Raw genomic sequence first — 21,321 nt, 5'->3', positions numbered from 1 at the left:
GCTAGCGGTAAGTTATCCCTTCATGTGCTGACAAGTACTTAACAAATTCTTGAACATATCGCAGATGGCTAGGGCATGTAATAAACGTTGAATCATTAACATTCACAACAATATTCGCCGATTTGGAAACGCCATAGCGCCTGCGACTCGTGTGGGCCGACGACGAAATATCACCCCTCAGCTAGAGGCTGTATGCGATCATATTCTTGATAGGCCTGAGCTGTACGGATTACTTCGCTTTTCCACGGTGGTAGTTTCGTGAACGGCTTTACGTGGAAGGTGTGTTTCGGCCCTGCCCACTGATCTTCGATCACTGACGCGGATAGACTATTTCATCTATGTTGCTCAAAGACACCTTTCAGCCGAAAGGAACCTCTTGATTTCTCCATCAAGGAGTTCTTCGGCCTTGGATGGGCTTGGATCTTGCTTCCGGAGGAGGCTGGCCGGACATTGGCGATAACCGCTTTAGTGATATAGCTAGATTGAGTGATATAGCTAGAAAGACATGCAGACAGAAATCCCATAAAGATGGCTCTATCAACAAGAACAAGCATCGACGCAACAGCACGGAAAGCGGGCAGCCAAGCAATCAGCGGGGGGCCAAGAAACCCCGACCGCCGATATCGCTGGCGCCTCATTGGCTTATCAGCGCGGCGGGGCGGCTGAGTCGCCGCGCTCCTCCGCTAGACACTTCCTCTCTCCCCCATCATACCGACATAAGCAACGAGCAGAAAAGGGAGGTTTGAAACGTGAGTGTTTTCTCTTTCAAATAAGTCCACTCATGCCATGACCGGGCCAGCCGATGCCGCTGGCCCACTCCGCGTCTCGCAGCGGCGGCCCCTGGCGTGTCGAGGTAGATTATCCATTCCCTCTCCGAGTGAGATACAAGATTGACATGGTCTAGAATGCACGAAGCGGAAAAGAAAATGCGACAAGCAAATTCCTTGTTCAAGATGCCGACGCCTAAATCTTGATTGCTCGGTAGAGTCCGTGCGACTCCGCCGGAACGCTGTGCAACACGCGTCTGAGATTCAATTCCTGAGCTCAATATTGGGGGAGCTTGACTCTGGCTCCAAACAAAAGCTGCCTCACATTGCCCAAAAGTTGCGAGATCGCATTTCGCAGCTACAAACGGGCGAATTGTCCACGCAGGCTGATGAAAACAGCCCTGGATTGCTGCAGGAAGATATTAAGCACCCGGACCACTTTGACGAAAAGCAGGCGCTGCATCGACTGGCCGAGGCGGCCTCGGAGGGTCCAGATCCACCGCTTCTCACAGCGATAGAGCACCTTGCTTGGGGCCGAAACTCAGCGGGGTGTTTTCCCCATAGGAGGTGCGCCTGCCAATATCGCCGGGATAACCCGGAGGCGCTGTCGATGAACAGCGGGTCCTTTCAAATACACGGGTCTGCATTGGAGTCTATGATATTTATTCCCATGACAAACGATGCTCAAAAGCTTATCAAATTTCATATTGGCCATCTAACATGGCATCACAACTGTTTTCACGGAGACACCTTCCTTGAGCAGTGTGATCTGTTTTGGAGCACAGGAAGATGCGATAACCCGCTCTGGATAGCACTCTATCTCTCCGTTTTGAGTTGCACTGTCAATTCAATCCAGAATAGCCGCAAGCTGAAAGGTCTGCTCAATGTTGACCTTGACGCCATGCCATCGGCTCAGAAACTCTTCTCTGCCATGGTTCAAACTTTGTATAACTCTCATTTTCTGAACAATCTTTCCATATACTCCGTCCAGGCCATTGTGATTTCGACGGAGGTTGCTCATAACCTTGGCCTTAGCCATTTAAACGCCACGATGTTCAATGCTGCTGTCCGAATTGCTGAGTGCCTGGGGCTTCATAAAATCAAGGACCACCCGTCACCATTGACACAGAACCGAGATCAATGGGAAGAACGAGTGGAGCGAGAAGTTGGAAGGCGAGTATGGTGTCAAATGATCATTCAAGATCACTTCGCTATACCGTTTACCGACACCTACAGCATCTCGCCTATGCATTACTCGACGGATCGTCCTTTAAATGCAGAGGAGCATAATCTGATTGAATTGCCAACCAACATACCTACGATCAGTACCTACGTGAGGGTGCTCGTGGAACTCGCCGCTTTAATGCCAGGTCTGGTTGATGGCCTGGGCCCAATGAATAAGCGCAAGTCCCGCCGCGAACAATACGAGCATATTCTTCAAGTGGATCAGAAGATGCGGGCTGTAGTGAAAGGTATACCATCATTTCTGTTGCGACCCGACAAGGCAAAAGAGTCGAAGATCCCTTGGCTCAGCATCGTACGTCGAAGTCTGGCTATCACGGCAGCCGAGAAGATTATCATGATTCACCGACCGTTTCTTTTCCGCTCATTTCATGACCCAAATTATGGCCATTCAAGACGTACGTGCATTGCGGCTGCGATGACCATCCTGCGTGAACATGAAACAATTGCCAAGGAGGAAGACCTATCCATCTGGACTCACACAGCATTTGCTATCACAGCTGCGGTTATTCTGTGCTTTGAAGTTAATGCCACCGTGAAAGATCCCAATGATGGCAAAGTGGAATTGTACAGAGAGGCTGTGGTGGCTGCTCGCGAGCGTCTTGCTTTACGAAATCACGATTTACTCGCCCAGCGTGGCGTTGCTCTTATCGATGCTATTCTCATTGCCGAAGAGTCCAACTTTGGTGCCAAAGAAAGCAAACGGGGCGGTCATATTGACTTCCACCGGATTTTCGCCAATTTTTCGACCTTGAGCAGAGTGATTCTCAACCCTGAAGATGAGATGGTGTTCGGCAGGTTTCCGGGTAACAGCCCGGACGACTTTCGTAGTGTGGACACCAACGAGATACAATTTTCCTGGAACCAGGAAGAGATTGATTTCGAGAGTTGGTTCAATGGTATTTTCAACGACTTTCAGCCGTCTCCACTCTGATACAGAGCCTGAAAGATATGGAAGAATGGGGTTACAAGACCGAAAAGCTGGCGCCTGAAGTTCGATCCTGACTTGTATTGCTAGATGTTCATGAATCATCAAGCCTATAACCACACGAATCCGCCGGGAAGCGTAGAAGACGCAAAATTCTGGGATCTGTACTATGTTCCAAAAACATGCAAATCGCAACACATTCTCCCCTGATTCTCCCCTCTATCCAAGGCTGCCACTGTGAGACACAGCACATGAGACCCATCCAATGCGCCAAGATGATAAGAGCAGGCGGGTCTCTCTTCCTCAGTAGATCAAGGAAATCGCACTCCAATCTGCCCATAAATGAAGTACAATGGCCAGAATTGGGAGCGTTCCTTTCCAATTGCAGCAGTGAAGTAAGGATGCGAAGCGGGCTATAATAAACGCTGGTCTTCTCCGTAGTAAGATCATCAATGCCGCAAAGGTCCGCCAAATCCGGATCAAGACCATCTCGGCCCTGCTGAGCCCCGTCGAAGATCTGACGTTCCTCTTTGTTAATGCCAGCAAATGCGGTGGCCCAGATGCTGCTCGGTATACATGGCGAAGCAAGAGTTAGAATGCACCGGAGTCCACTCTGGAAGCAAAGCCAGTTCATGGCCTCTGGTCTGTTGGTGAGAACCCAAGAATCTGTTACCGCAAACCTTTCCGGACACACGGTCATCACACTCATCAGCATGCAACTGGACAGAAGAGCGTCAACATTATCTTTGCTGACACTTGATGACAGTGCTTTTTGATATAGTTGGATGGCGTGTAGCCAGAAATATGATTCTGCCAAAGATCGCTCTTTGCTAGGCGACACGCGGTTGAGGTGCAGCATACCAACTGCAAGAATTGTGTACATCAGGTGAGCGCTCTGGTTTCGGTTTTGTTAGAGATTCACAATAGCAATTTAACAAGACCTCTCAATATACTCACAGTGAACGAAACCCGTATCATATCAGTCCTCATGATATCCCGGATGGCGGGGTTCGCCATGGTCTCGGTTGCACCCCTGACGAAATTCTGGAAGGCTACTGTACTCATAGGATGAGTAGACTTTGAGTTCCACAATGCATCCGGCTTCCAGTTTATATCAAAGCTCAGAGTCTCCTCGATGCCTCTTGTGACATTATCAAGCGAGAGAGTGAAGAAGGTGGTAGTCGGGTCTTCCAACGCAAACGCTTCGTCCAATGACCTCGCACCGTTGGAAAGAGACACTTCGGAAGCGTAGCAACAGTCTAAGCCTCTTTTCTGGCACCTTGAACAGTCTGGCTTTGATTCATCACACTGCAAGGCTTCAGTGTCGTTGGCAAACACGGCATGTTTGTTACTCAGCATACCTTGACCCTTCTTTTCTTACAGGTTAAACAACCTGCTCGAGACTTCCTATGAGCCCGCCGTGAATGAAACCCAGAGAGCTGCTTCTTCCCCTCCACAGTCACCCGAAATACATTCTGTAGCTTTTTCACATCGTTTGACGTCCCTTCACAAACAGTATCGTCAGATGACGTCTGACCCGAGGACATGATCTATGTCATCAAGAGATCTGAAAGACGGTCCAACCGGGTAAAAAAATGACACAAGAGTCCACTGGTACGATCTTCTAGATATTGCACGATCATCCAGTCTGGAGCGGTTGGGAAAATAAGGTTGAACTCATCAGCATCGTCACTCACGTGCGACTGCCTTGCAAGTTGCCTTGCCCAAGTCAGGTGATCTTACTCAGCCCCTCGATCGCCACTTTTACTCTCTCTCTCTCCCCCTTCAAGGTATCGACTATGCAAAAAGTCACTTGAATATCATTGAAGAGGACAGTAATGATGACTAGACCGTAATAATCCCTTCATTGCTCTTGGCCACTGTGACGGACGAGCAAATGTGGCAGATTGGGCACCTTCAGGAATCGAATGATGCATATTAAACCCACAGAGTCTCAAGGACTACCTTTTATCACTGGGCCAGAAAGCCAGCCTTGATAAAAAGGATATCCGCCGGGTATCTGTTCTCCAGTTGATCATGCAACAATCATCGACGCAGCCGTCAACATTCGATATACATCATCGCAATAAGGGACGGCCGGGAGAACGCTTCTCCGTCATTCTTTATCCCTGCAAAGTAAAGTTTCCTACAACCCAGGATCATGCAATAGCCGAATGGATGAATGAAGTATATGTGAGACAAAATAACAAATGCTAATTCGACGACTGCAGAGCAGACAAGTGTGATAAAGTGTGATTTGAATGTTTAATCATTAGAAAAGGAAGTCGGCAACGGAGCATAGGCCGATATATCAATGTTGACCCGACCGTCAGGCGCATCGAGAGTTTCACTACTGCATTTCATCATCGAGGTTCAACCGGGGAAGCTCCCCCGCCCCGAGTTACACACCGGGCCATGCTCTGGGAGGGAAATCCTCGGCGAAAAAACACTGAAACCTGGAATGTGGGTCTCGGGGCCAGCCTTCCCCAGACTACCCCGCAAATAAAGAAGGGTCTGGGGAATTCCGCCCTGCAGGGATGACGAAGGCCGATGGAGGCACGGAGCTGGACTATAAATGAGATGTCAGTGAAGGGTAACGCACCCTCAGATTAGAGGTTCATTCAATTGCCTATCCTCCAATTCCTTCTGAGTGATCAATCATGGCCAACGACGAAAGCGCCGACGCTCTTCCCAACAAACTCAAGCAAACAGGCAAAGCAGAAATAGAACACGACGAGACGATCTATGCGGATCCCAGCTTTTTACAATCATGTTCATATGGCCCTGGTGGCATCTCAGGTCTCGCCAGTTCCCTTTATGTCTCCGGCGCAGCTGTGCTCGCCTCCCTGGGCGGGTTCTCAATGGGGTACGACATGGGTGTGATTTCAATCATTAACGTGATGGACCAATTTCACACGAAATATCCCTTTGCGGAAACTGCCTTTGGAAAAGCGTTCATGACAGCCATGCTGCTGCTGGGAGCGTTCATGGGCTGCATCTTCATGCCTTATATGGCAGATCGGTATTCGCGTAAATGGGCATTGACCGTGGTGGTTATAATCTTTGACATTGGCGCAATTCTTCAGACTGCCGCACCAAACTATGGAGCATTGGTAGCTGGTAGATTTATTGGCGGGATCGGTGTCGGCACTCTGGCAATGGTGAATGTCGATGCTCCAGACTCTAACAAAACCATTGACTGATGTACTTTTTTTAAAACTAGGGGGCACCCCTTTATATTTCGGAAATATCGCCTCCCAATATTCGCGGAACACTATTGGTTCTTGAGTCAATCTCCATCACCTCTGGTGTTGTCATTGCATTCTGGATTACTTTTGGCAGCAGACATATGGCTGGCGAGGCCGCGTTTCGATTGCCATTTGCATTGCAAATGGTGACTGCGACCCTTCTTGGCGCAGGAATTCACTTCTTCCCCTATTCTCCTCGTTGGTTGGCCCTTGTGAATCGGTCTGACGACTGTCTGAAGAGCCTCGAGAGGCTGCGGGGATTACCCGGCGATGATGCGCGAGTGCAGGCCGAGTTTCACGGTATTATGGCCGATGTAACTTTCCAGAAAGTTGTTCAGCAGAGGCGACATCCAGGGACGAGCGGCATGAAGCTCGAACTTCTGTTATGGGCGGATCTCTTCAGTCGAAAGATCTGGAGACGCACGGCCGTCGGCGTGGGTGTCGCCTTCTTCCAACAGTTCTCGGGAATCAACGCATTCATCTACTATGCGCCTACCTTATTTAAATCAGTAAGCACATTCTGTTCATGAGATCAAACTTCGCACCCGGGATAAACCTTCTAATAATAAACAGCTAGGACAAACTGATGAGATGTCCTTGATCATGTCGGGCGTGTTCAACATCTTGCAGATGGTCGCTGCCATCGTATGCTTCCTGATCATTGAGAAGGTCGGCCGTCGACCGTTGGCTATTTTTGGCGGGTTCGGAACAGCTGTGACGTACGCGATCATTGCAATCCTGTCCGCATTATACGAAAAGAGCTGGCCGAGTCATCAGAGTGCCGGTTGGGCGTGCGTAGCGATGGCGTTCGCGTTCATTCTAACATACGGCGTCTCATATTCCCCACTCGGATGGGCTCTCCCTCCCGAGGTCTTCTCCACTGCGACTAGATCCAAGGGCGTTGCGCTGTCAACTTGCGTCATCTGGCTGTGCGACTTCATCGTGGGCATTTCCGTTCCGAGTATGATGGAGAAGATCAGTTACGGCACGTACATCTTCTTCGCTGTGATGTGCTTCCTCGCTGGCCTATGGGCATTCTTTTTGGTTCCTGAAACGAGTGGTAAGACCCTGGAAGAACTCGATGAGGTGTTTGGCGACACCAGTAGCCAGGAGGAAAGGGACCTAGTCGCGGAGGCTATGCAAACCACGACGCGTACGGCCGCCGAGGCAGTTGTTTAAAGTCGCAGGGGATCTTTTTCTGGAGGATCCTCCCTCGGTATTATCAATGTATTTCACGCGGGGCCAGACAGGATGAATTGAAGCCGAATTTCGATATCGAATATCCTTAATTCCGAATCCAATCACCGTAGTAGCGCCGGCTTCTCTCCGTATGGTTAAGATGATAATCTGCCGTGATTGCGAGTAATTCACACCGACCAGATAGCAGAAAGGTCCAGTGACTGCCAATTAATTTGCATCCCAACGCGATACCCGCCACACCGCCGCTGCTTATTTACCGCCACGCGACATGTTTTTTGGTTGGGTTTCGCTGAACACACATCTTAGTCTCTTCACCAACATGATCACTGAATCCCCTCTCAACCATCCACTACACTATCAAAAAAGAACATATACATCGCGCGGGCGTTCCGAAGCCTCTGCTTGGCCGACCGAAGAAAGCCGAACCAGGAAATTGAAGACAAATAGGGCATATATTCACGTGTTCGTCTCGATGCGTTGATTGGGGGTGGTTTCGTATCTATGGCTTGCGGAGCACGCTCATGATTGCCCGGCTTATTGCCACGCCCTAAGTCAGATGAGCCCCTCGGCACATTTGACCCTGAACTTCTGGAAGACGTCCAAGGCTGACATCTCCGTTCGCGTCGCCTTTCAAACCCCCCCTGTTGACGAGATCATATGACTTGTATGACCGAGGCATAGGAGCCGACAATTGCAACAGCCGAGCGGAGAACATTGCTTTGGGCACGAAATCCGGGCACCACCCAGGGTTTCTGGTTCTGAACGCTGTCAAGCTTGGAAGGCAGTACTCTCGAGGGAATGGGCCTTTCAAATGATAGAACCTCGACGGAGAAGGTTATAGGTGAATTTTGCCATGAGAAGAAACTCCATCGCTGATATATTACAGGCCCCTCTCAGCCCGCCGTTCCAGAAAGCACACGAATTGCTGGAATCTACGCCAATCTTCCCACCGTGGAATCTAAGCAGCGGCTTTGATCCTCAACGGTCCATCACAAGTATTCTAAACCAGGACCTCCGGACTCCTGCCATTGACCAAATATACCGGCATCTTTGGCTTGCGGGACTCCCCAGGGCAGCTCGCCCACTTCATCGCCAAATTCTCCTGGGACGAGCAATAATCATCACGGAAAACCCCAATGAGCATCTGGTCTGGAACGCTACCCGTATATTTATCAAGCCTCTACCGGAATATATTCTCTCCTACGACTTTTGGTTGACCGACGGCGGCTCCCTAATCCATGACCAGTCCCTTTATCATTCCGCCTGCGGGTTTCTCTTGTCATATTGCTGGTTGATTAGCACTAAGTCTGATCTGGTGATCGCTCACAATACTCACCTTCTTCCGGTGTCCATAACCTGGGAGAAATGGGCTCCATTCGTGACCGATTTACTCACCGTGATTGATCCGGAATCGGTTGACACTGTCTCCAAGCGCTACCACTTTGGAGAGCTGCGACTCTCGCGGCTGAATCTCATCTATCGATTTGCCCCCGGTGTTTTCTCCACCCAGAACTTCATGCGGGGCTTTATGTCGGAACCTTTATGGACCAAAGCCTTCTTGGAGCGGAACTTTGCTTGGCTCTTCTCAGTCTTCGGTTTTGTCACCATAGTTGCTGGCTCAATGCAAGTGGGACTGGGGACCCACTCGTTACAGGGTAGTGAAGGGTTTCAGCGTGCCTCAGTGGTTTTCACCGCGGCGAGCTTACTTGGAGCCGTGGCAAGTGTCTTGCTTGTGGGCTCAGTATGGGGCTTTCTGACCGTTTATCATGTCATCCGCGCGAAGAAGAACTTGCAGGTGGTACGGAAAAGAAGAATTGAGAGACAGAACAGCCGACCAGAGAGCGTGTAGGGGGGCTCCAAGGCTGCTACGAGCATGCACGATTCATGAATGGGTTGAAAACAAGTGTACATGTAACCCTTTTCTCCATAGGGCCACGTTCAATTAACGTTCGTTATCTACATGGTGTTGTGGCTGTGGTACCCGAAGATGAGTCTGCGCCCGTATAGAATCATCGGCCGTTCCCAATCCTCCAGGAAGGGTGTCTGCGGCACCCAAGACCCTCCTCTTCCCCCCATATCGAACAAGAGCCCACAGATCAGCAATCTTATTCGAGACTCCCAACCTTTGATTTTCCTGAGTTGGATCCGTGCCGTTGGCAAAGGCCCATCCCTTTGCGAGCCATTCCAGACTTTTATTGGGCAATCGGGGCAAGCGAAGCGCTCGTGCCAGGCCAGTTGGTGGTGTTTGTATCTCAGGAATCCATATCCACGCCAAGAAGGCCCCGACAGCCAACGGAACCGAGAAAGCGCCAAGGAGTTTATCCAGCGCCCGGGGGTTCGAGCTGAGCAGTGTGTTCTCGGTGACGATCAGGATGATGATCGCGCCAAGTTTCCCACACGCCGCGGAGATACCATGACAGGTGGCACGGAACCTGGTTGGGAATATTTCGGCCGGAATCTGGCGAAGTGTTAGCGGTGACGGATGAAGACAATGCGAAGGGCACCCACAATATAAGTCAAGGTATTTGGGCCTATAGATTTGCAAGCGTCAGCTCGTGAGGAGGAGACCCAATTTCCTTCCCAATGGTGACTTACCAAGATTGAAGAAAAATTGGCAAAAAGCATACAATACCACGTTCGCCACGTGGCCGTCACTAAACTCGGTGGCCACCAAGACTCCACCCAATACCGCAAACCAGCAACTCAGGAGCAGGAATGACCACACCAACCACATTTTGCGTGGGATATAGTCAATAATACCAATGAGAATGGCACTACCAGCCAGCGAGGTGATAGATATAGTGAGTATATAAAACTTTGCGTTGTGGGATAGTTCATCAAACATGTTGTATGCGGGCGCCCAGGTATTTTGGTAGTCAAGGATCTCGAGGCTGGAGTCTGTGGCCGCCACAATACTAGTAATTGTGGTTGTGGGAGGTGGTATATTGGCAAGAACTGATGTAGTCACATTATAGATGTTGTCACCGACTGTCACTGCCTGAGTGACCGGGATCATCATGGTGGTTGTGGCGGCTGGAAGAACGACGGTGGTGGTCACATTGGGCATTTGCGAGGCCCACAGAGCGGCAAGTGGCCGCGGCGAATTGATCCCCAGACCATAGAAACAAAAGTCCAGCAGAAACCAGCAGATTGAAGTCGCTGCGAGATACCTGATGTTGCCTTGGTGGATAAAGAAATCCCAAAAACTCGCGTCGGGCTCACGCTCCGGGCCCGGCGAAGGTGTTAGCGCAGGCGATGTTGAAAGACTCCGTGGGTTTGGACGAGTGTGAGTTGCGTCTCCGTCCGCGGTCGTCGGAATTGATTCCAACAGACGCGCAGTCCGCCGAAACTGCCGCTTCGTCGCCGCCAGTGCTTGTTTGGGGTCGTGCGCGACATCCATTGTATATCGAGGCGACTCTGGAATAGAAAACCGCCAGAGGATGGCCAGCAGGGCGGGAATACAGCCAACGCCAACGACCCACCGCCACACACTATCCAGCGTGGCCAGGATCTGGTGTTGTTGCTCCACTGCGAGACCGTCGAACTCCGGTCCGTGGTCTGGTAGCCTCTGGAGACCCTGCGACTTCATCAGCCCGGTCAAGACGCCCCATCCGATCGCAGCTGCCAGCACCTGCCCCAAGGGCTGCATGAGAAAGACAGCGGCCATCATCTTCGCCCGGCACTTGGTGCTGGCAAACTCGGCGGTGATGACTGCGCTGAGAGGGTATTCGGCTCCAATCCCCATTCCAAGGAAGAAGCGATAGAAGATGATCCAACTCAGGATGTTCATGTTGTTATACATGCCATTGGATGCCTGCGACATCCCCAGTGTCGCGAAGATGACCAGGACCAGCTCAAGACCATACAGCTTGCGTCGCCCCAGTCGGTCGGTGAGCCAGCCAAAGAGGAGCTGGCCCACCACCGACCCAGCCAGTGTGGCCACATTGATGTAGAGCTCAGGCAGCCGGTCCGCTCGATCCGGCCAGTATAGGAAGGCCAGCAGGGGCAGAATCACGTTTGTCGCGAAGAGAGCGTATGAGTCCGTCAAGAAACCCGACGCGGCGACGATGAAGACCTGAAAATCGAAGTCATTTTGATCGAAAATGTCGATGACCTGGTTTCGCCAAGCCCGCGGATTCTCATCCTTCTCATCGGCCGTGCGAGTAGTTCCATCAATCCACCACGGATGTTCGCCAAACGGGAACGGCAGCCGGGCACTAATCGCCTGCCAGGTCGACACGGTGCGCTCATCGTCGGTCGCAGGCGCGGTTGCCATGGCCAGAGGGGAATATGTCAAGAGTCCTCCGGCGTAGCATCACAATCGAGGCGGGCATTTCGGATGGTCGCAACGCCATGCTTTTGACGGGGACGGCCACGCGAGCCACGAGGAGCTGAGTTCACAAATGTCCGTACCTAACGCCACTAGCGCTGCAGGCCGAGGGCCTATCACGATGCATTGGCCAATGCAGCCACTCAACGCTCCGAATTCAAGAACGTGTTCTGCACTGCTCAAGAGCCTCCTTTCCTTCGGATGCTCATTGGGACGTGCTCATAGCGAGGACAGAGGGACCTTGCCGCGCTTGCTCGGAATCTCTTAATCTCAATATCCTCCCCAAAATGCTCCGATCTTTGTTAGTTCCACCATGTCCAAGCTCTGGGCTGCCTGTGCTGAAGCAGGCCCACTTGCCGCGCTGCCCCTGGAGAAGATCCAAGGGATTGCCTGCGCCTTTCAGGCCTTCTACCGGACTTTTAGATGCTTCCGCCGGATCCTTCGACACCAGCGCACGACTCTCGAATCGTATCACGAATTCCAACAAACCTGGGATGAATGCAACGATTTCCTCCACCACAATCCAGGATGGCGCCAAGACACCGTGCCACAGACGACGCTGCTGCACGAGATTGCCTGTTATGTCTACAATCATGAAGATCTGGACCTGCTCGAGAAGCGCCTGCAGTTGCAGCTGCACATCATGAATGCGAAGCTAGATGATATCATTCTGTAAGTGCTGTGTGCTCGTAGACCTTCGCGTGTACTCGAAGACCCTGGCTAAGACGACCGTGGATAAAAGGAATCTGTTTGCCGTGGTCTTGCGCCAGTCCGAGGTGGTTTCGGACGGAGCCGCAGCACAATATGACGAGACATTGCCATCGACGCTCACGTCTGTCGAGCAGAATACATGGCCACTTTACCGGCATCTGATCGAGCTTCGTGAAGCTAAACCCCCGTCTCTGAGTGCAGCACACTGTGAACAGCTATGGATACTGGTGGTTGCCCGATTTCGAGATCATGAGCTACCTTGCCATGGAACCCAGTTGATGTTCTCAAGAGACTTCCAGTTGAGCGATAAGAAAACACTTCGCGAATACTCCCAGCAGTCCTTGAAACAGCGACAGTCAGCCTACCGCACTCAGAGACCCGCGCCATACCTTCGACGACGTGTCTATAGCCATGAACAAGGCGGAAACCTAGCAACCCTGTAAGAACAAGCTAACTTTCCGTGTACTGTTGGGAGGCGTTGCTAATGGCTCCTTTCAGTCAACTCGATGCTCTTGAAGAAGAGGAATTTCTCGATACAGTAGATGTTGTAACCCATTCGGGCACCCGGTGGGTCGTCAGCACTAAAATTAACAAGGAGTGGGGAATCGTGCAGTACCGTAGGACTTTCTTTTTCTTCGAAATCATTCGAGGGTGACCCGCTGACAAGAGAACCAGTGCCTTCAATCAACGACATCCATCCATATACCCAGCATCAGCGGTTCGATGCTCCGGAAATCCGCCTTTTTGAAACCTGCATTGTTGATGAATGTGATGGCGATGTGACTTGGAAATATGAAGGGCGCAAACCATCATACCGGTTTGATTCGGATACCGACGCTCTTGCTTTCCAATGTGCACTTCGCGGCAAAATCTTGTTGCATACATTTCAAATTGAGGAAATAAGATCCGGAAGAGGATCCGAAAGTCCTGCTCAACCGCTGAAACTGTGGTCTGACCTTGATGGTCGAAACAGAACAATTTCTTTCTTGGTGCAGCACAAGAAACCGTACTATCACATAGATGTTCCCCTACGCCTCCTTGGCAGTTCTATACACACAAATGATTCGGCAAACAAGGTCCGCATTGAGTTTTCGCCTCAGGGAACCAAGAAACGCAAAGCCTCAACGACTAAGTCCGGCCTACGAAGACGTTTAAGCGCCTTACTGCATCACTCGCCGCCTGACTCGGAGCAAAGCTGTGGTGGGGGAGACCCAGGACGGGAAACCATTGATACCCTTGCCGAGGGGGACTTACCCACGCAAGATACACAAATCTTGACTTCCATGGTTTACTTGCGAATTGAGTTTTCTACTTCCGATGGTAATATCACCACACCCCGTTTTGATGCACCCGGAAGTGCCTTCTAACGCAATCAAACATGTAGATGCAAATATATTCCAGGAACGACTGGAGACCTTTTTCTCCGAGAAACGCCAAACAGAGCCGCCGTCCGGTCAACATATCTCAATCTCACGCGAGAATTCTGAGGCCGCCGGGTCGCCATCGACGGCTGTTACTCCCGACAGTCTCCTACGTCTTCAAAATCAGAATTCCAAGATAACACCTCGGAGAGAATGCCTGGGCACCCACATGAATCAAACCGTTTTGGACTATCCTTCATCACCACGTTCGCCGAACGGGCAAACCAATGGGGGCACCTATTCAGAATCTAGCCCGTCTGCACCCCCTGAGAGTGCTCCTTCACCTGCAGTGACTAAAGATTTGGACTATCGCGTTCGCGGAATACGTCTAGAGTACACTGGCAATGACGTGCTCTCTTATCTGAGCCGCAAGCTTGATATCGAGCCGAACGTCGTTGGTCGCATCAAAGCTCTGGCCACCAGTCCGACCGGAGACAAGATCGCAGTGGTGGCTTGGAGGCCCCAGCCGGCCTGCCTCTCGACACCGGGGAAAGATGAGTGGGATTTCGGCCCTACCGATAACGACGACGATATACATATCACCGTCGACACTCACTTCCGGGGCGTGACTGTCCTTTACACTCCACCCCCAAATTTACCCCACACTATGGAGTAAGCAGGTTTTTAGTACCCCATCGCACGGCATAAAAGATGCTGACGTTGCCCTTGCTAGTATATGCGCCGTTGCCGGACTGGGAGGCCATGCCTGGGGGTCATTCAAGCACAAGGGTGCTTCGCAGTCGTTCATGTGGGTACTGGATGGGCTCCGCGAGCAACTCCCCACGGCGCGGTTGATGACCTACGGTTCTAAGACAAAGCTCGATGGAAACGAGTCAACACAGACACTAGAAGACTTGGGAAGGCTTTTGCGGGACGAGATGCGTAGTGTAACCAGACGTCGCTCCCAGTCGGTTCTAAGCTCCGCATCGTCTCAACTGGGGACAGCGTTCGCGGTTCCTTCTTTCTTCATCGCTCATAGTCTTGGAGGGCTCACTGTGAAAGAGGTATACTCTCAGAGCAACATTAGATGAGTTTGGCGCTAACCAAACGGGTAGGCATTATTGCAAGAGAGGAAGACACCCGAATACGGTAGTTTCATCAACAACCTTCACGGCGCTCTATTCTTCGGAGTGCCGAGTCACGGAATGAACGTCGAAGTCCTCGAGGCTATGATCCGAGGCCAGCCCAACGAGTTCCTCGTCAGATCTATCACCTACCAATCTCCAACACTACAAGAGCTCAGTCGAAAGTTCAAGGCGAAGTTCGCGATGAAGAAGCCGAAAATCATCTATTTCTACGAGATGGAGCCATCCTTCTCTCCGGAACAGGTATTTCAGATGTCCGGATCGTTTATACTTCGTGATAGATTACTCACAGCATTGCAGCTCCCCGATGGACAATGGAAGATGGCTGGTACCCCGAAACAGATTCTTGTTGATCGCGACTCCGCCACAGACGGCGAGCTGTGGAGTGCGGGTTATGTCAATACACATCCCTTGAATCGCAATCACTCGGATCTTGTCAAGTTCAGCAGTCCGAATGATGCGGACTTCCAGCGCGTTCTCAGTGAACTCATCAAGTTGGTGGAGCATGCTGAACTTGGAAGAGGAGAGTGATTGATTCTATGTTGTCTTTTTTGATTGGGCTGTACATTTAAGTTGCCTCAATCACCGAGGCGTACTAAAAATAGATATCTCACCTCCACCACTTGAAGATGTCTTTTCGGATATATGAGGCGATTTTAGGGGACCAGCTTGACAATATAGAACTAAAGTTCAGGTTACATTGCCTGGCACGGGAGATATGATGGACGCATAGTTTCCAATACCTGGGTTGCATCACTGATGTTTTGCACAACCTTATCGCCGGGCTTAATGCTGATCTGGATGAGCTGTAGAATGCGCAGATGAGCTGTAGCTGTCGGAAGGCTGGTCTCGTAGTAAATTATCGACCCTGATGGGTACTGAATATAGCCACTCAGTTGGGCTCGAAGGACTGCGGTTCATTTGCACTAGAAATCAAGACGGTGACCCAGTCAATGCCCACCCTCAAAATATTGGTCCCACTGCGCTGCGGAGGGCAAAGCACGAGTTTGCCAACGTAGCAGCTTGTAGGCCTGTACAGACATATTGGGCTTCGCTTATTGCACCGCTGCTTCCTGCGCTGCAGAAAGTTCTGTACACGCCTCCGTCCAACGCCATTGATTGATGGCGATTTCAACCTAAGGATATCCCTGACCACACAATGCCGGCAAAGTCACGCAAGCATCGATCGCTGGGATAAACGGAACGATACACTACTGTCTCAGCAACAGGAGAGCACGAGGGAAGCTTGAGGGGACGATCGCCAAGTGCTCGAGCGTTTAGCTCACCCAGATGTTCGAGCACGGGCACCGCCGGAGTTTAGGAAATTCCACTTCCCGCCTGATCGCCGTCAGCCACATTCAGGGCCGGTGTAAAACAGGGTCTGTGGCGTTCCAAAGTCATGACGCTTCTTCAAGCCCGAGGCTTGTTTCACGCGGGCGTCGACATAGACGCAGACCAGAAAGCTGGCTGCGTCGGCGGTGGCGTGCGGTGGCGTGCGGGGAAGTCCCCGGGGAAGAGAAGGCTCCCCCGCCGAACCCCAGACTTTGGCCTTGCTTGTTTTTGCCTGTTTTGTGTGTTTGCTGTTTTGCCTTTCCGCTAATCAAATCGATCGTAACTCTGCAACTCCCCACTGCTCTCCCGGACTCAATTGCCCCGGTTTCCCCGAGAGGACTGCGTTCGGGTGAATGACACCGCGAGGTCTTCGGCCTCCCAACCCGCTCAAATGGTGGAGATACCTTCCTGGGGCCGCAGAGTCTGCGGCCCAGCGTTTCTTATTTCTTGTGTTGCTATAGCCATCCAAGCAGGGCAACATACATCATGGGCCAACTGCGTGGAAAATGGCTGCATTGGGCCGTAACAGGTAATGTTCTGGTGAGACTCCTTTCGAGAGGGTTTCTAGCTGACACTAGTTGGTTATAGCGGCAAGCTGCCAGGCCTTCCTTCTCCTGGGCTACGATCAGGGAGTTATGAGTGGACTGGTCGGAGCGGACAATGAGTTTGGAAAACAATTCGGTCACCCGAATGAGAACATGCAGGGCATTCGTACATCAAACCTCGAACCGGGTACCACTATACTTCGTGGCTGACCGCATAATCACAGTAACATCGATCTATGATATTGGCTGCGCGGTCGGCTGTCTTCTCGCCTTTGTCGTCGGCCATCGGGTCGGTCGGAAGAAGATGATCATGGCAGGAGGAGCCATCATGGTCATTGGCACTATCATCCTCGGATCGTCGTACGACAGGCCACAGTTTTTGGTTGGCAGAATTGTGACTGGGTTCGGCAACGGTATTAACAGCAGTACGGTTCCAACATACCAGAGTGGTAAGTGACGCAATGACGACTGCTCTGTGGCTTCGGAACATGGCGATGGACAACGCTGACCGTCTGGCCAGAAATGGCGCGACCCGAACTTCGCGGTCGACTCCTCTCCGCACAGGGTACTGTGACCATCGTGGGACTCTGCATTGCATACTGGCTGGACTATGGGCTGAGCTTCGTCGACTCACCGGTGCAGTGGCGTTTCCCCATCAGTTTTCAGGCATTCTTTGCTGTCTGTCTGGTGCTACAAATGATCTCCCTTCCAGATACCCCCCGTTGGCTGTGCGAACAAGATCGAAGCGACGAAGCGGCGTCCGTCCTGGCGCGTCTTCAGCTTGATCAGCCCGCAGATGAATCAACCCCCGAAGTCATCCAGATGCGTCGTCAGATTGAATCTGCTATCGAGATTGAGTCTGCCGGTGGACCGTTCAAGTACAGGGAGCTGCTTCAAGGTGGCAAGATGCAGAACCTTCGCCGAATGATCCTTGCAGGCCTCGTGAACGTCCAACAGCAATTCACAGGTGAGGCGCACGGTCCAACTTGCGTGAAGCGGCGTAGCTAACTTTGATAGGTTCCAACATGATTAACTACTATGCCCCGATCGTTTACCAGAATGCCATGAAGCTCTCTCGCAATCTGTCCTTGATCCTGGGAGGATGCACGTCGCTGGCGTACCTGGTGGGATCTATTATTCCTCTGTGGAGTATGGATCGCTTTGGTCGTCGATCATCCCTCATGGTCTCGGCTGCTGGTCTCTGTGTGTGCTTTGTCTTAGCAGCGGTCCTGCTGTCGGTTGGTACCAAGCCATACGCGTATGCTGCAACCGTTTTTGTGTTCATTTTCCAGCTCTCCTTGGGGTTTGGATATTTGCCTGTGCCATGGTCAGTCCAGGACAACTCAGGGGACCCAGGCAGTGGCTAACCGTGAGCATAGGTTTTACCCGAGTGAGATCACGACAACCCGTATTCGTGCTCGAGGCCAGGCCTTTGCAGGATTTGTCAACTGGATGTGTGTTTGTAAGTGATGCGGTTCACTATATCATCACGCCAGTGGGTTGTTAACTATTTTCAGTCATTGTTGTGCAAATCACACCCACTGCAATTCATAACATCGAGTGGAGGACGTTCATCATCTTTGCGTGCTTCTGTTTTGCTTGGGTAAGTGACGATCATTCTAATTCAACCACGAATTCGACTCACCTGACATCATATAGATCCCAATGGTTTATTTCTTCTTTCCCGAAACAAAGGGATTGGAACTGGAAGACGTTGACTATCTGTTCGAGAAGGGTGGCATTACCGGAGGTGTCTTCAAGTCCCGCGGTCATCCGGTCCACCCTGGCCACCACCGCACTGTGGACACTGACCGGATCGAAAAGCCGACCGCAGTCGAGATCGAAACAATCCGTGGCGCTGACACTTACGTCTAAGATCGAACTTCGCCTCTGCGCCACGAGGCTTGTCTGCCTGGTCTTATAGCCGAAGCCCCGAGCTTGGCAGTGTTCTCGCGGAAGTTATAGTTGTATAGAATGTGATGATCTAGATTAAAGGATTCGAATGACCCATAAAATACAAGCCACTTACTCGCATGTATTATAGCACTGTGATCGCATACCGTGCCTGGTCGATTGGACTAGGGTTTAATCGCCCCCACACGGTTAGAAGCTGGGGTGGGGGCGTAAGGCTTGGGACCATTTGCTTAATCCTCCGCTTGATCCTTCAGGGCGTGTTTCAGCCATAGGCGTTTACTCGTGCGCTGTAAACCAGATGTGACTGGCTCAAATTAACGTCATGTTTATTTTGGCCGTCAAAAGCCTCGTTCTTTGCCCGTTGCTCTAGTGCTCACAATCGTATCCATTATCGGGTATATGGTGTCGCGCCCTGTGGCAAATATGGCCCGCTGAAAACTAATGACATGCTCTTAGTGGCCCTTCACACGCTGTGGCGTGTCCGATGGAAACTAGATCTAATTATACCACTCAGTGTCCATCATGAAGTGTAGACTAAATAGCATGAACTACCAAAAACTGCAGATGACCAGATACTTCAAACCATTGATCTATGCCATTGAAGGATAATAATGGACCTATCAATTCAGTATAACTCTTAAAGTTTCCGTAACAAGTAAAAACTGCCGGCAGACTCTATCGATCCCATTCCTTGTGGGTATATCCGACGATCAATAAGCTGACAGGATCATGATGATGGGATCGCCATTTGCGCCCCTTTGTTTCAGCTCAATTCATAATATCGGGAATCGGGATTGTAGTCGAGGGATTTCAACTACTGAGATGTATAAATACGTTGTGTTTAGTTCCAGCCTTTGCTGTAAAAGCACAGGACAGCGTCGAAGAATCATTCAATCTCTACTGTTACCTCGACATTTGCTGGAGGACAATCCGCAATGAGAATTAGTCTCCTTACCGCCGCTGCTGCTCTGGTAGCAACCACAGCTGCTGTTCCCCACGTGAAGGCACGCCGCAGCAGCCCGTCTTCGTCACTCGTGATTCAGGGAAGCGCTGCCGCTTCAACAACAACACCGGCCCCGTCTTTGGCATTCGGGATCAAGGAAAAGGCTGACGCTACAACCACAACATCGGCCGCGTCGACATGTACTGCAGGCGATACCTCGACCACTGATGGCGTCCAAGCAATTTTGGATTCCACTGGCGCGATCGACTGGCTGGACATTATGTTGAGTGTCATGCCAGAGGGCGAGACAGATTGGGTCAACAACATTTGGAAGATTGTCTTCCCTAACGAGGGTACCTCCCCTCTAACTGGCTGTGGTGATATCGGAGGGGACTGCAATCCCGATGATATGTGCTCTGACTATTCCACCGTGATGGCATACTGGACCCTGCGCTCCGTCGGTATCCTTCACAGCAAAATCAATTCTGTCCGCGACCAGTTGCTCTGGACGGGATGGTTGGATGGTCTATCGATCGATCAGATCGCCAAGGATTTCTCTAGTGTCTCGCCTTCTCAGGAATGGGCCAAGTGGATCTCTGCTGCGTTTAGTATGGCTGGTGGTATTGCGACTGGTATCGATTTGAATAAGCCTCTGCGTGGCATGATTGGCTTTGCTGCTGCGGGCCTCACCGATGTGTCGCTCACGAACGGAGCATCTGATGCAGTTGACACCACTTCTGTGGAAAACACTCTCCGGAACATCGTCGGTGCCGCTGGCAACTATGTTGCTAGTATCTTGACCAATGCCACCGGCGGAGGTGACTCGACCACCCTTCCTATCTACACAGAGTCCACTCTTCAGCATGGCACTGCCCGGTTCTTCTCGGACAACACTATCCTCCTCGACGAGAGCAGTGATAACTCATCCTTCATTGCAGCTTACAGCACCTTTGCCGACAATGTCGTACGTGTCCCGCCCCCAATGGTTGATTCCTGGCAGAATACTAAACTAGACGATAAAGGAGAAAATGCTGGTGGATACCGCCATGAAGACGGCGTGGTATGTCCTTGTTGGTGAATCAGGCACCGAGGAAACTGACTGCACCATGACCGGTGCCTACTGGCTCGAGGCTAAGAGCGGCGAATACCGCTGCTTCTACTTGTCCCGGCCCGAGAGTTCCGCAGACTGTACTAACAATGACCCGAATACTGTACGCCCCTCCAACAAATCTCTTTTGAAATAACTGCTTACCCCGCGACAGTGTGTTTCCGATGCCTGGCAGCAGCCCTACGGTGCGAACAACAAAATGGACACCGGCGTTTATACCAAATTGACCGACACCTATGGCTTTGACTTGCAGGTGAGATACGAACTGAAAGAGCGGTATGGCTTGGGTAATACTGATCCTATGATAGGCATACTATATATCGCTCATCGATTGTTACCTCAATGGTAACGGTGAAGTCGATGTGACAGCCACGACGAATAACGGCCAGATTCCTCGCTGCTTCTATAACGGCTATGTGAGGAGCGGATATTGGTACAATGATGGAACGAGTATGCTGAACCTGTATTTCGACGATTTCTAAGTAGATCGATGTATATCGCATATGAAGATGGGTGAATGGGGGATTGAAGTTTGACCTAGGCTCAA

At 51.2% G+C, this 21,321-nt stretch overlaps 10 protein-coding genes across 10 annotated transcripts; 8 read left to right on the top strand and 2 right to left on the bottom strand.

Annotated features, from left to right (window-relative positions):
* Window positions 1-786: 786 nt before the first annotated feature.
* N7482_001321 (fungal specific transcription factor domain-containing protein) lies at window positions 787-2,943 on the top strand (the record flags this gene model as incomplete). Its single annotated transcript, XM_056683446.1, has 2 exons — window positions 787-853; window positions 986-2,943. 2 exons carry the CDS (start codon window positions 787-789, stop codon window positions 2,941-2,943), a joined length of 2,025 nt encoding a protein of 674 aa, XP_056547052.1.
* Window positions 2,944-3,031: 88 nt separating this feature from the next.
* N7482_001320 (Zn(II)2Cys6 transcription factor domain-containing protein) lies at window positions 3,032-4,484 on the bottom strand (the record flags this gene model as incomplete). The annotated part of the gene is made up of 3 exons (XM_056683445.1): window positions 3,032-3,832; window positions 3,895-4,245; window positions 4,299-4,484. The coding sequence occupies 3 exons, from the start codon at window positions 4,482-4,484 to the stop codon at window positions 3,032-3,034; spliced, it is 1,338 nt and encodes a 445-aa protein (XP_056547051.1).
* Window positions 4,485-5,597: 1,113 nt separating this feature from the next.
* Window positions 5,598-7,364, top strand: N7482_001319 (sugar porter family MFS transporter; the record flags this gene model as incomplete). The annotated part of the gene is made up of 3 exons (XM_056683444.1): window positions 5,598-6,098; window positions 6,161-6,694; window positions 6,759-7,364. The coding sequence occupies 3 exons, from the start codon at window positions 5,598-5,600 to the stop codon at window positions 7,362-7,364; spliced, it is 1,641 nt and encodes a 546-aa protein (XP_056547050.1).
* Window positions 7,365-8,238: 874 nt separating this feature from the next.
* Window positions 8,239-9,234, top strand: N7482_001318 (uncharacterized protein; the record flags this gene model as incomplete). Its single annotated transcript, XM_056683443.1, has 1 exon — window positions 8,239-9,234. The coding sequence occupies one exon, from the start codon at window positions 8,239-8,241 to the stop codon at window positions 9,232-9,234; it is 996 nt and encodes a 331-aa protein (XP_056547049.1).
* A 93-nt stretch (window positions 9,235-9,327) lies between these two features.
* Window positions 9,328-11,661, bottom strand: N7482_001317 (major facilitator superfamily domain-containing protein; the record flags this gene model as incomplete). The annotated part of the gene is made up of 3 exons (XM_056683442.1): window positions 9,328-9,843; window positions 9,894-9,916; window positions 9,981-11,661. 3 exons carry the CDS (start codon window positions 11,659-11,661, stop codon window positions 9,328-9,330), a joined length of 2,220 nt encoding a protein of 739 aa, XP_056547048.1.
* A 367-nt stretch (window positions 11,662-12,028) lies between these two features.
* N7482_001316 (uncharacterized protein) lies at window positions 12,029-12,869 on the top strand (the record flags this gene model as incomplete). The annotated part of the gene is made up of 2 exons (XM_056683441.1): window positions 12,029-12,387; window positions 12,458-12,869. The coding sequence occupies 2 exons, from the start codon at window positions 12,029-12,031 to the stop codon at window positions 12,867-12,869; spliced, it is 771 nt and encodes a 256-aa protein (XP_056547047.1).
* Window positions 12,870-13,770: 901 nt separating this feature from the next.
* Window positions 13,771-14,463, top strand: N7482_001315 (uncharacterized protein; the record flags this gene model as incomplete). Its single annotated transcript, XM_056683440.1, has 1 exon — window positions 13,771-14,463. One exon carries the CDS (start codon window positions 13,771-13,773, stop codon window positions 14,461-14,463), a length of 693 nt encoding a protein of 230 aa, XP_056547046.1.
* Window positions 14,464-14,992: 529 nt separating this feature from the next.
* On the top strand, window positions 14,993-15,463 carry N7482_001314 (uncharacterized protein; the record flags this gene model as incomplete). Its single annotated transcript, XM_056683439.1, has 1 exon — window positions 14,993-15,463. One exon carries the CDS (start codon window positions 14,993-14,995, stop codon window positions 15,461-15,463), a length of 471 nt encoding a protein of 156 aa, XP_056547045.1.
* A 1,287-nt stretch (window positions 15,464-16,750) lies between these two features.
* N7482_001313 (sugar porter family MFS transporter) lies at window positions 16,751-18,684 on the top strand (the record flags this gene model as incomplete). Its single annotated transcript, XM_056683438.1, has 8 exons — window positions 16,751-16,793; window positions 16,853-16,975; window positions 17,034-17,258; window positions 17,330-17,776; window positions 17,827-18,136; window positions 18,189-18,271; window positions 18,327-18,412; window positions 18,469-18,684. The coding sequence occupies 8 exons, from the start codon at window positions 16,751-16,753 to the stop codon at window positions 18,682-18,684; spliced, it is 1,533 nt and encodes a 510-aa protein (XP_056547044.1).
* A 974-nt stretch (window positions 18,685-19,658) lies between these two features.
* Window positions 19,659-21,256, top strand: N7482_001312 (uncharacterized protein; the record flags this gene model as incomplete). The annotated part of the gene is made up of 4 exons (XM_056683437.1): window positions 19,659-20,630; window positions 20,689-20,877; window positions 20,929-21,027; window positions 21,083-21,256. 4 exons carry the CDS (start codon window positions 19,659-19,661, stop codon window positions 21,254-21,256), a joined length of 1,434 nt encoding a protein of 477 aa, XP_056547043.1.
* Window positions 21,257-21,321: the final 65 nt, after the last annotated feature.

This window comes from Penicillium canariense (assembly GCF_028826845.1).
Source record: "Penicillium canariense strain IBT 26290 chromosome Unknown utg000001l_segment0_segment0, whole genome shotgun sequence".
Lineage (NCBI taxonomy): Eukaryota > Fungi > Ascomycota > Eurotiomycetes > Eurotiales > Aspergillaceae > Penicillium > Penicillium canariense.
This window is presented reverse-complemented; position numbering and strand designations above follow the sequence as displayed.